General features: G+C 31.3%; 1 protein-coding gene across 1 annotated transcript; it reads left to right on the top strand.

Annotated features, from left to right (window-relative positions):
- Window positions 1-1,021: 1,021 nt before the first annotated feature.
- LOC18107701 (growth-regulating factor 1) lies at window positions 1,022-3,456 on the top strand. The gene is made up of 4 exons (XM_024590066.2): window positions 1,022-1,970; window positions 2,097-2,559; window positions 2,663-3,156; window positions 3,282-3,456. Exons 1-4 carry the CDS (start codon window positions 1,787-1,789, stop codon window positions 3,287-3,289), a joined length of 1,149 nt encoding a protein of 382 aa, XP_024445834.1. The 5' UTR covers window positions 1,022-1,786; the 3' UTR covers window positions 3,290-3,456.
- Window positions 3,457-13,449: the final 9,993 nt, after the last annotated feature.

Here is a 13,449-nt window from a genome sequence, read left to right as displayed (position 1 = left end):
AATCCAATGGTCAAGAAATGATGGGTCTTCAAGGATACACTGGAGCTCCATTTTCAACACAGTCGGCACCATTAAAAAGATTTCAACAAGACGATTCTAACAACATCCTGAAAGACAACCAAACATGGTCGTAATTTCTTCAGAGTTAATTATAATATCATTTGATATTCTTTCAAGGTATAGTTATAATCATCTTGGTCGGAATCTTTCTAATGACATCAAATATGTCTAAGACAGAGTTCTGGTGATTTATTTTTTCTTTCTTTTTATTATCTTTTTTCCCGTTTCACTTTTGTTTTTTCTTGACCGTTGGATCTATATAAAATCTTTGGTTGATTTTGTTTATATTAATTGATTTTAAAACATTCATCAGATAATATAGAAAAACATATTTTAAAATGCGGTTGCATTTAAACTGTGCAATATCCTAATTCCTTTTTGATATTGTACCAAAACTTTTAGCATAAAATATTATTTAAAAAAAAAAAAAAATCCCAGAACCAATGCCATGAGTTTTCACTCCTACTACCCAAATAAAAATTCCTTCAAGAGAGACAAGGTTGTGATACATCATTTGTAAGTACAGAAACAGTAAACTTCCATTGAACAAGAGCTGATTGGCAGGTGGGAAGTTTATTTAAATTGGAATATTCTAATAATACAAGTAAGCTGGACGTGATAGAAGATTATATCCAAATCGAACAAAATCAAGAACTTGTGTCCTTGTGATATCGATCTAATCTTCTTTTGGTTTCTGATTGAGAGAGAATCAGGCTGTGTTTAAGCATAGACTAATGAGTGATGAACACTAACCAAAAAGGGAATAGAGTAATGCCAGTGGGTGAGTCACCTCATCAAAAAAAACAATGGAAAAAGTCTCACACAGACTTGCTTGTCTTTTTAAAAGAAGACAAGCAAGCTAAAACATGTTAACTCGATGACCATTTGAGCCGAGACCAAACAAAATAAAATATTTTTGTCTCGTAAAGTAAAAAGGAAAGGAAGCCAGGAAAATGAGGGAGAGGGGTTTCACTCAGTTTTATCAGAACCCAGAACAGCCCCCCCCTCGCCTCCCCTGCCTTAGCCTGAATCTCTCGTTTTCTCAATCTCCCAGATTGAAAAAGGTCAAATTGTAAAGTGGAGGAGGAGGGTACTGGGGTCTGAGGTAAAGGAACAGAAAAGGTAAAGGAGTTAGTAGCAGTAAAAACTCAAACCGTACATCCTTCTCAGAGCAGGCAAGCATTGGCTCCAGACACCAACTCCCCTCCTCTGTCTTGATACTAAAGAAAAGAAAATATTATTACTTTTTTTTTCTCTCTCTCTTTTGTTTCTTACAGTCCACTCTCCTCTTCTATTAGTTTATGCGTTTCCGTAGTGTTGTCAGAGACAAGAGCTGCCAGGCAGCTTAGCTTGCAGCATCAGAAGCATCAGAGAGGTTCAGACATAACATAAGCAGAGTGTGTGGGTGAGAGAGAGAGAGAGAGAAGCAATATAATCAGAACCGTTAGTTTTTCCATCTACAGAAATTATGCAGGCCAATGGTCCCTGAAATAAATAAACCTACTCTACTCTACTCTACTCTCCAAGCCATCTAGTAATTATAAACCACACGCATTCACTCATCCTCAACACACAGAACCTACTTTATTTCTTCCTGCAACAGTCCCTGCCCTTTCACTTCACTCTTAAAACTTAAAAGTTGTTCTTTTCCGTCTTCTTCTTAAGCTCTTCTCTTTTCGAGAGTTCCCTCCCCTCCTTCTCCTTCTCCTTCTCCTTCCAGAGTAAAATGATAATGAGTGGAGGAAACAGGTTTCCCTTCACTGCATCCCAGTGGCAAGAGCTTGAGCATCAAGCACTAATCTACAAGTACATGGTTTCTGGCATCCCCATCCCTCCTGATCTCCTCTTCACCATCAAAAGAAGCGTCTGTTTGGACTCTTCAAAGCTCTTTCCTCACCAACATCCACATTGTGAGCCCATTACACACTAATCTCTTGATTTCTGTCTCCACAATTTCTTTTAAGTCTTTCTTTTCTCTCATCTGGGGTTTCTCTTAACTAATATATCGAGTACTTTGGTGTGTTTTGTGGGTACAGTTGCTTGGAGCTGTTTTCAGATGGGTTTAGGGAGGAAAACGGATCCAGAACCAGGGAGGTGCAGGAGAACAGATGGAAAGAAATGGAGATGCTCAAAAGAAGCATACCCAGATTCCAAGTACTGTGAGAGACACATGCATAGAGGGAAGAACCGTTCAAGAAAGCCTGTGGAAGTTGCAACACAAACACAATCAACATCGCCACCAACTGTCTCATCAATCACCAGAAACCACTCTAATAACTCATTACTAACAACATCCTCCCATTCTCATCTTTCGTTATTAATGTCACCTGAGACCCAACACCAGAATCACCTTCACTATCCTGCAGGTTACCATGCCCATCCAAACCATCAATTTTTGTCTTCTTCAACACCCACCGGAATTGGTCTGTTACCTCAAGAAAATTCTACCCACTTGCTTTTGGACTCTGGTGGTTCTTCTATGACCAATACAGATTTCAGGTCTGTTTGCAAAAGTTTTATAGTAGTACTTTTTCTGTGTTTTCTATTTTATTAAAAGCTTTTCTTAATAGTTTGTGTTTTGTGTTTATAAAAAAAAAAACAGGAGGAGTGTTTACGGGCTGAAAGAGGAGGTTGACGAACATGCTTTCTTCTCAGAACCTTCAGGTTCTATGAGACGCTTGTCTGGTTCATCTTTGGATGATGCTTGGCAACTCACCCCGCTCACAATGAACTCTTCTTCTTCTAGTACCAATTCTTCAAAGCAGAGGAGTTTGTCTAGTTTACATAATGAGTATTCTTATTTGCAGCTTCAAAGCCTATGCGATCATGATATCCCAAAACAACAAAAACAGCATCAACATAACTATCTTCTGGGAAATGATATAAGTAATCTAGGACCCATAAAAATGGAGAAGGAAGAACCCCAAAAGACTGTTCATCGTTTCTTTGATGAGTGGCCACCAAAGAATAAAGAATCGTGGTTTGATTTGGATAACAGATCATCAAACAGTGCTTCAGTTTCAACAACGAGGCTCTCAATATCCATTCCTTCATCACATGACTTTCTTCCGATATTTAATTCAAGAACTAATAATGGTAATCAATTCCAAGTCTTTTCTGGTCAATATCTATTCACTTTTTTTTTTTCCGGTGGTTTCTCTTTTTTAAACCAGATAGATACCTTCTTTTTTTTCATCCATGAAAGTTATTTTGTTTTGCAGATGCTTGAGTTTACATCGGTGGGTTTCTTGATGTACTAGTCGGTGGTGGGGGGGCTCACTGCTTTTTGTCAAGAGGGCTAATAAGAACTGCTCAACTCTTTTGTTTCTTTCTCCAAAATGTGATTGAGATTGGATTATGTGGGTGTTTAATGAAGTATCCAATGTCTTTTGCTTTGCTGGTTCTGTTCTTCCCCCCCCCCCCCCCCCTCTTCACTTTAGAATTCATAAATAAAAAGATTTCAAGGACACAGGCAAAATCTACTTAATGTTATGGTAGCTAAAGTATTGATATGAATGTATGGCCTGACTTCATTAATGGTTTGCTTTTAGTTTCGGACACTTCCCCTTACTGCAGTTATAGTTGAGGGACCTGATGCATGGCCCCAGGATTTGCTAATTTGTCACTTGTCAATTCACCTACGAACCCTACTTGTAATCATCAAACTGACACAGCATACAATTACTTCAAAAATGGGCAATGCGCTATATATTTTGGAAGAAGACAATTACCGAATGGGTACTTGTATCTCTCTATCTTCTTTAAAAATGGTTGCGCACGAGCAAACTCTCACAAATTACATGGAAAAGAAAAGGAGAGCATTTCACATACAACACACTTCTGCCATATCTCCTGCTCATGGAGCCCTTGAATTTGATGAGCACGCTTTGGAATAAGCAGAGCATTACTACGCCAGCTTTGAAGCCTCTTGCTACCTACTTCACTTTTCCTTTCTTGGTGCTTTTATCGAATGAATTTTAATCAGAAACGATCTGAGCAGAAATGGGAAGGAAGGTCTGAGGTATGCACCCTGGTGTTTGGCATTTGCTGGGCATTTTGTTTCCCTCTTATATCAATCAACATCAGGTTGGGTATAATGCGATGAGAGGAGGGGTGTTTCAGTCATGGAGAAAGGAGCCAGCCAGCCATGGGGAGGTCAGGTAAAAGAGCACTAGTCTGTTTCTGTTCTGAACCTTCTGATGGAAGTGCATGTGTGGGTCTGGTGCGTTCCTCAGAAAAGGAGGAATGCATAGAGACTAGACTTTAAAAAGGACTCCCCACTGAATCTTGCAGTCAGTACGGAAGCAAAGCCATACAGCAACCCTTGTTAATCCTCTCACCAAACATCTCTTATCAGACTCGGACTCTGTCTCCTTAATCAGGTTTTTTTTTAATTAACACATTAAACTTGAAGTTTTGACAAAATATTACACAACCGCGAGTAAATATCACTATTAAGAATTGCCGTCAGGAAGTTACCGTGTTTTAAAAATGTAATATCAATTAAAATTAAAATTAAAATTCTTCTTCAAATTAATAAAAACATATAGACTAAACACAATCTTTCTCTCTAAACTTATTTGATGCACACTCTATCTCTCTAAAAAACTCATCAACAATTTTTTTTGGCTTGTTTAGGAATGTGGTTATGGTTATTTTTTAAAGTGTTTTTCATTACAAAATATATTAAAATAATATTTTTTTTATTTTTTAAAAATAATTTTTGAGATCAGCACATTAAAACAATCCAAAATATAAAAAAATTAATTTTTAACAAACAATTTTTTTTGAAATTTTTGGAAATGCGGGTTGGCCCGCGTTTCCAAACGGGCTATCTTGCTTTTAAAAAAAAATTATCCTAGTCTCTAAGTATTCTTAGATGTTTTGTGTTCAAAACTCATCGTTGCCTTTGCGGCCACCACCCCAACCTTTTTTCTAGTCCTGCAAGAAAGGTAGACATACCAAATTACTATGAATTTGTATTTAGTTTAGTTGAAATAAAATAATTATTTAGGTTGAATTTAAGGTTTACGATGAATTTAGAGTTTGATGAATTAATGATAAATTAATTAGTTAAGAATTTCATTAATTAGGGTTGATTTAACATGAAAATAAGTTGAATTAATTATGAATTAATTATTTTAATTAATTATGTGTTGCGTTTAATTTTGGTTAAGTTGCTAAATTAGAAATTTTGTATGTATTGTTGGAATCAACTAATAATGTAATTAACTATACTTGTTGATTTCATGCAAGAGAACATGAATGGAGTAGAATTATGATGAATTACACGTTCCATTGAATTATTGATAAGGTAATGAATTTTGTATTTTCTTTGAATTATGTTAATTTGCTATGAATTTAGGTTTGATTTAATACAATTGAACATGAAAAGATTAATGAGATTTTGTATCATGAATTATGCTTAGTTTTTGGTGAAGTATGCTTCAATGTTAAATTTTAGGAATTTAATTAAATTTTCTATGAATTTGGCCAATTAAGATTGGATTAATGCAATTTAGTTAAAATTATATCTAATTGACCAGAATACAAATTTTTTTTTTAACAGAATGCCTTAGAGCATCTCCAACAACTATTTAGAAAAGCCAAATTGGTAATATGGCTTTTTGAATAGTGTAAATATAATATTTTTTTTCATATATGCATTCTAATGGAAAAAAATCATTCAGAAAAGTCAATTGTATTTTAATATATTTATATTGATACAACTATTTATTAATAGTAACTAACTAATACAACTCCAATAAAAACCTTTTTTTTTTTTTGCATAAAAATATATTAAACAAACTTTTAACTCTTCTGATCAACATGTAGAAATAGCTCTTCAACTTAGAAATGTTATTTTAGCTCTCTAACATAGCTCTCCCCTTAGAGCAATAAAAATGAGGGATGAAAGCCAAATTTTTATCTTTTCCTTTTAGCTTTTCTTTTAGCTCTTCCCTTGGAGATGCCCCTATAACATATTTATGTTATGTCATTATAGTGGCACTATTGTTCATGATGTGAATAGTAGTATATCACTTACAATGACATGAATAATTTGTTGTTAAATGGTATTTTACGCATATCATATGCAGAAATAAAAGAAACCATTTGTTATGGACTTGGGTGGAATTATAATGATATTGATGTTGAAATAACTTGGAGTTGTCGGATTGGTGAACATCAATATTATCTTGTACCGATTGTGTGTGATGACAATTTCAAAACAATGGTTAATTTTTTTATCCAAAGTGGTTTGAATATAATGATATTATATGTGAATAGTTGATCAAAATTTTTGTATGTCTCAACTTTTGCTGATCTTTCAAATCTAGTTAGTAAAGGTAAAAACAATTTATTATCGAATGATTTGCTACAAATGATAAATGATACTATGTTTGACAATATATTTGTTGACCAATATAGATTTAACTATTCTAAGGCTAGTGACAATGAAGATGATGATATATTAGACTCGAATATGATGATAAATGTTGATGATGAAATCATACCTCCTGCTCCTGAATTTAGAGATTTTTTTGGTCTAATTTTGTTGTTTCTAATGATTGATCATTAAGTTATAGATGTATGCCATGAGGGTTTAATTTGGAGATTGGATAAATATTTAGTAGTAAAAGTGAATTGGTTAATGTAGTTAAATGGTGACACATTGCACATTCGATTGAATATTGACTCCAATGATCGAACTCTTCATTTGTTCAATTATAATGTATGCAAGCACCTGAATATAAGTGGTATTTGCATGGTTGATATTATAAAAAGTCAGATTCATTTAAGATAACAAAGTTGACTACACATATGTGTTTTGACCTTTATAAAAAAATATCACCATTAGCTTGATGCAAATTTTATTGTTGATGCTATATCAACCCTTGTCATGAATAAGATTTAAATGATAATTGCAGGTATACATGATGAAATAAAATTGCATTACAAGTATAAAATTTTATATGACAAAGTATGGATTGCAAAATAGAAGGTGGTTGAGCATCTTTTTGATTCACATGAGGAGTCTTTTGAAAAATTGTATAGGTTGTTGTTGGCAATAAAGGAATAAAATTCTAGAGCATTCCACTGGTTCCTCTACCCCTATTTTATTTTTTAGATTAAGGGCATCAACAACGTTTTTTTTTTCTCGGGTGATAGCACACAATAATAATCCTTAATGATTTCAACTCATATGTCGTCTATTCAATTCTTTTTATGATCTATAAAATCCTTAATCATTTCAACTCATATGTCGTCTATTCAATTCTTTTTATGATCTATAAAAATCTAAACCCAAGACCCATACAAATAATATCTCCAAACTTGCAAGACAAATACTACAGCAGCCAACTTTAGATCATGAATTGGGTAATTAACTTTACGTGGTTTTAATTGTCTGGATTTATAGGCAAGCACCTTCTCATGTTGCATCAAAACACACCCAAGTCTCTTCTTTAACGTATCGCTATAGACTACAAACCTTTTGGATTCTGAATGAGGGGTTAACATTAGGGCAATGATAAGGCTCATTTTTTGTTCTTGAAAGCTTTTTTCACGGTCTTTAGACCATTCTTATTTAACTTCCTTCCTATTTAATCTAGTCAGAGGAGTTCATTATCGTGGAAACCCTTTTATAATATCCAACTAAACTAATGAAATTGTGAAATTTCGTTACATTAGTAGGCCTTTCCTACTTCAGAACAACTTCCACCTTTCTTGGATCAACAATTATCCCTTCTCCTGATATGACATGCCCCAAAAAGATAGATTCCTTCAACCAAAATTCACACTTACTCGGCTTGACATATAGTTGATGGTCCTTTAATGTCTGCAATACACACCTCAAATGTTGTTCATCCTCTAAGTATGAACTAGAATAAATTAGGATATTATATATAAATGCTACAACATATTTATCCAATTAAGGCCAAAAAACCCTATTAATCAAATTCATAAACACTGTTGAAGCATTAGTTAATACAAATGGCATTACCAGGAACTTGTAATGTCAATAACAAGTTCTAAAAGTAGTTTTCGGCACATCTTGCTCTTTAATTTTCAACTGGTAATACCTCGACCTCAAGTCTACATTTGAAAATACTCTAGCTCCAGTAAATTAATCAAATAAGTCATTTATTTTTAAAAGTGGATATTTATTCTTCACCATCACTCTATTCAACTATCGACAATCAATGTAGTCTAAGCAAGTCATCATGTTTTTACAAATAGTACCAGGGCTCTACACGACAATTGCTTGGGTGTATAAACCCTTTATCTAGTAGTTCTTGAAGTTGGATCTTTAACTCAGCTAGCTTTGTAGGTGTCATTCTATAAATTGGTTAGGCTACAAGAGAGGTCCCCAGTATATATCAATAGAAACCTCTACTTTCTTTTCTAAAGGTAATCCCGGTAACTCATTTGAAAATATATCAGGGAACTCCCTTATTATTGGAGTTGAGACAATTTAGTTTTATTCTCTTTCATATCTATCACATAGGTAAGGTATGTCATACACCCTTTCCTTATCAACTTCTAAGTGGTCATGGCTGAAATCATGCAATCTGGTATGACATTCCTCTTTTCTCTAAACACCACTTTTCTATCATTCAATTCTTGGAGAGTTACCATTTTTGCAAAACAATCCATTTAATCCATATACTTACCCAATCGGTCAATTCCTAGAATTATATCAAAGTCATGTAATTCTAAGGGTATTAAATCTACTTTCATTTCATGTCCACCAATACTAACCCTTAACCCTCTCTATATACATGGTTAATGTATATAGTTTCTCTTGAAAATGTACTAATTATAAATTTCTTTTATGTTTTATTAGGTTTTTCCCCAAGTTCTCCTATAATTTTTTGAGTTATAAATGAATGCGTTACTCTATAATCAATCAAAACATATACAAATCAGGAATTCAATCGTAGCATACCTACCACCACATCAAGAGCAACTTTAACCTCATTCTGGGTTATATGGAATACTCTCTTCTATGTTATTTCTCCTTGAGCTTTCTAGTGTCTCTTATTATCATTGACCCCTAATTGTGTCGATTTGATATCAGGAGTAAAACTTATTCTCAAACTCTATCCTAAAATCATCCAAAGATATTTCTTTGTTGGTTCTCCTCATCTATAAAATCTCTCATCAAGTTTGTGCCCTATCTGAAAATAGTTAAGTGGCATAATCCACCCATAGTTCTTTTGGCACTCATATATCATTCAGTCTTTTCCACTTTCCAGATCCATCTCCCTAGAATCTCTATAACCTTCTCTCCCAAGAAGAGCTCACAACCAATCTCTCTCATACTTTTCACTAAACAAACTAATCCAACCATGATATATAAGGATGTCGAGATTGTTGGGGTTGCTGGAGTTGTTACACTGGACATGTTGGCAACCACTGCTCTCACTATCTCCTTCAAGAAAACATAATCAAAATGGGGTGCAGGGGTCCTCGCAGGTGTGTGGATGTCTCACTCCCTGTCTCTCTCTATGTGATTTCACAGGCTGTGAAATCCCAGGCTATAAATAGGCTAAAACATCCCTAAATGTCACTGACTGTCCTGATTATGCCAATATTGCTTGCATATGCGATGCGGTATCAGCTAGGGGATCTCCCCCCTGCTTCTCAACTATATCAAAATTTTGATTCCTTTTTTGTGCTAGAGATGGATTAGTTCTGGCTCTTTATCGAGTACGTAACATCCTGGAACATTTTAACACAAGTCATTCTTCATTCTAAATCTACTAAACCAAAGTCAGGGCTCTAATATAAACTATAACAACCTCATATTTAGGACACAAATTAACATATTCCAAATCATAGATGAAACCAATGATTTTTTTTTATGTGTGTGTGTGTATATATATCTAATGAAATTTTAGTAGAGTTTCTCTTAAATTTTAATGTTCCTAATTGTTGAAATTATTATTCATCTGTACAAATCCTAATTTTACACAAGATCTAACATCCAGGATCATTTCAATATCCAACAAGAATAAAATAGACTATGTCCATTCTTTTAGCTTTCTCGTACTACATTTCACATAATGATTTCTACACATTCATTGAAACTTAACATAAACAACTTGTAAAAAATTAATAAATTAAATTCCATACATTTCTAGTTAAGATATAAAAGAGTAAGATTATGCAAAATACTACAATGATTTAGAAAATTTAAGTTAATACATGTATGTTTAATAATAGATTTAATTACATCTCAAAGAAAAATACCGGAATTACGTTACATAACAAGTAGATAGTATTTCTAAATTTAACATTAAGGTCTACCATCATGAGTAATAACAAAAGAAGTCTATTGTTCAGATTGAACTTGTGAGGTTCCTGTAGTTAAAATAATTAAAATATAATAAATACTATTTAACAATTTATATGTCTATTTAGAGCAATAATTATCAAATTATAAATATCACTAACGAACATTTAAGAAATTTTACATCGTCAATTATCCAATGATATCTTAATTGACAATACCATTAATTCTTTTATATCATTCAAATCAATTATCTCAATTTACATCATTCAAGTAATTTATCACTTGATGACTCTAATTCCTTTAACGTATTTTTCATTTAAATTATCGGTCATCAAATAAACCGATGTCTCTAGTACCACTCGGGTAATAATCAATATTTAAATTTCTGATTATCAGATAAATTGACGCATTTAATACCACTCATGTACTACTTAATATTTAATTCTCGATCTTCAGATAAACTGACACCTTTGGTATCACTCAGGTACTAGTCAATATTTAAATTTTCATTTTTAATTGTTTGATAATCGTATCGGATCATTTGGTAATCCTAAACGGTCGATCAATTTGTGCAACACATCAGATATCAATTTAGTTTTCAATTTTTTTGTAATTAATTCTTCACCTAATCATTTATTTCATCATATAACATAATTGAACACCAATTTCATGTCGATTTGGACAAAATGTTTGGAATTATTCACACTAATTTGGCTGAAATACCCATTCAAAGGGGAGCGTGATTTTTTTCTTTAATTTTTCCACAATTCACTCATTACCTATTTATAATTCATGCCTAAGAACATGATTCTTAACAAAGAATACAAATTTAAACATTTTAACCTATAAAATTCAACTTTTCATAATACACACATTTCTTTCTAAGCTTCAAAACATACCAAAAATTAAATTTAATCACTGTGAAGTTGATCCTTACCTCCTAATCACAATAAATCACAAAGAAATTGATGAGAAATCCAATTTTTCTTCATTTCTTTTTCTCTTTCTCTCCCTAACTTCTAGCGCCTCTATTTCTAAGCTTATAACCCTTTCTAAAACTTGAAATACTTTGTTTAAATCTAAAAAAAAAACTTCTCTAAACACTTTAATCCTCCTCTATTAAGTTTTTTTAATGTAATAACATCAAAGAATTCATGCAATTTTGCTCTCCTTTCTTCCCTTAATAATTGACAGCTCTTGACTACCAATAGAAGCCAATAAAGCTATTTATATGCATTAATTATTATTTACAATATTGTTATTATGCTATAATTCAGGAAGATTTTTTGTTTACTGGGTATCTTGTCTTAGCGTAATTTTTACAACTTGTCTGCCTCGAGGTTTTAATCCATAAAACCTCATTTTAGAAAATTAAATATATTTTTTAATCACAAACCTAATTTTTTTATTTACAAATTTCTTTTTTAATTTGAAAAAAACATGTTTTTTTATGACAAGCATTGTTTTTAAACAAAAACTTATTATGTTCGTAAAAGCAAGATTCAATAAAAATTAAACAATCATAAATCAATCATTTCTATGCACTTATATGAAAAAAAATACGAGAAAAAATAAATTTTAAACAAATTATATAAAAAATAAAAAAAATATTTTATTCTCATTTAATATTAATAAGAAAATTATTTTAGAAATTATTTGTATCAAGCTAATAGATAATTATTCAAAAACCAATCAATAATAACATCTTAAAAAAGCCATAATCTTCTTAGAAACAATTACATAATTTGTTTTTGATAGCAATACGTTTTTGGAATAAAAGGAAATGACAATTAAAACAAAGAGATTTGTTAAAATTTTCAATAATTTGAAATAAGTATGGAAAATATATCTTTTAAATTTAAACTTCATTTTTTTTTATTAATGCATAGCTTTATTTTGTTTTTACAAAAGTATATTTTTAAATCAAAAGCATTGTTTTCTAAATAAAACTTATCATGATCTCAAATGCAAGTTTTAATAAAAAAAATATTTAAATAATATCTTAATATTTTGTATGTAGATTGAAGACAAACAAATAATAATTAATGTGATACAATCATGTCAAATTTATTAATAAAAAATATAAATATAAATTTTATTTTCATTAAATATTCATGAGCAAAAATTTATTTTTTCTTCATAATAGGTATATAATGATTGAAAAAAAAAATTGTTAACATTCCCGGTAACTTATGGGCCTACAAAGTCAGGCTTGAGTGTTTGACCTTCCTAACTTCTTTTAAAAAAATAAAATAAACAATATTTTTGTTGTTAGTCAGATTTAAACAACTATAGAGTTTGATAAAAAGTCATGTCATAGGTTTTTTGGACTTAGAAACCTATTTTTCACCATATTCTCACCTAGAACCCTATATTAAATATTATTATAGGTTGTTTGGAACCCTCAAATTAAATTCAATTAAGAGATTTTTATAAAATCTCATGTTTGAAATTATTTTGAGTGTCAATAATTGAATCAAATAGAATTCAATCTCTAAAATTAGTATAAAAATAAATGAGAAGGCAACCCCTCTTATTTACAATTTCAAAAAGAAAAAAATTAATATTAAAACTTTTTTTTCCAAATAATTCATCAACTCATCTTTTTTTAAAGAGACATTTGAATAAATAAGATTAAGGTAATCAAGTAATATAGAAAATACAATGAATTGAATTTCACCTTTTTTTAATATATGAATTCAATTTATTAATTAATTAAATTTAAATTAAAAACTATAATTTAATTTATTTATAATAAATAATTGATTCAAAACAAAATTTTAATAAACCAATTAAATGAGTCAAAATATGATCTCAAAACAAAATTAAATATAACTTTGTTTGGTAACCTCAAAACATTTTAAAATAGATAAAAAAAATACAAAACTAAATCAAATAAAAAATTCCTTTCTTAACCAAATGTTTTTTTTTTCCCCAGTAAGACTAAAGTTAAAAAACGCGCTATCTTACCGAGAGAAACACATAAAATTAAATTATATTACTTAAAACTGGGTAGAAATGTAATTTGAGTAGGTGGGCACCTCGCAGCTTAATAAATAACTTTTTTTTTTTTTTTAAATACAAAACAA

The sequence above is a fragment of the Populus trichocarpa genome, chromosome 18 (genome assembly GCF_000002775.5).
Source record: "Populus trichocarpa isolate Nisqually-1 chromosome 18, P.trichocarpa_v4.1, whole genome shotgun sequence".
In the NCBI taxonomy this organism is placed as follows: Eukaryota; Viridiplantae; Streptophyta; class Magnoliopsida; order Malpighiales; family Salicaceae; genus Populus; species Populus trichocarpa.
Note: the sequence above shows the minus strand (reverse complement) of the source record. Positions and strands in the feature narration are given on the sequence as shown.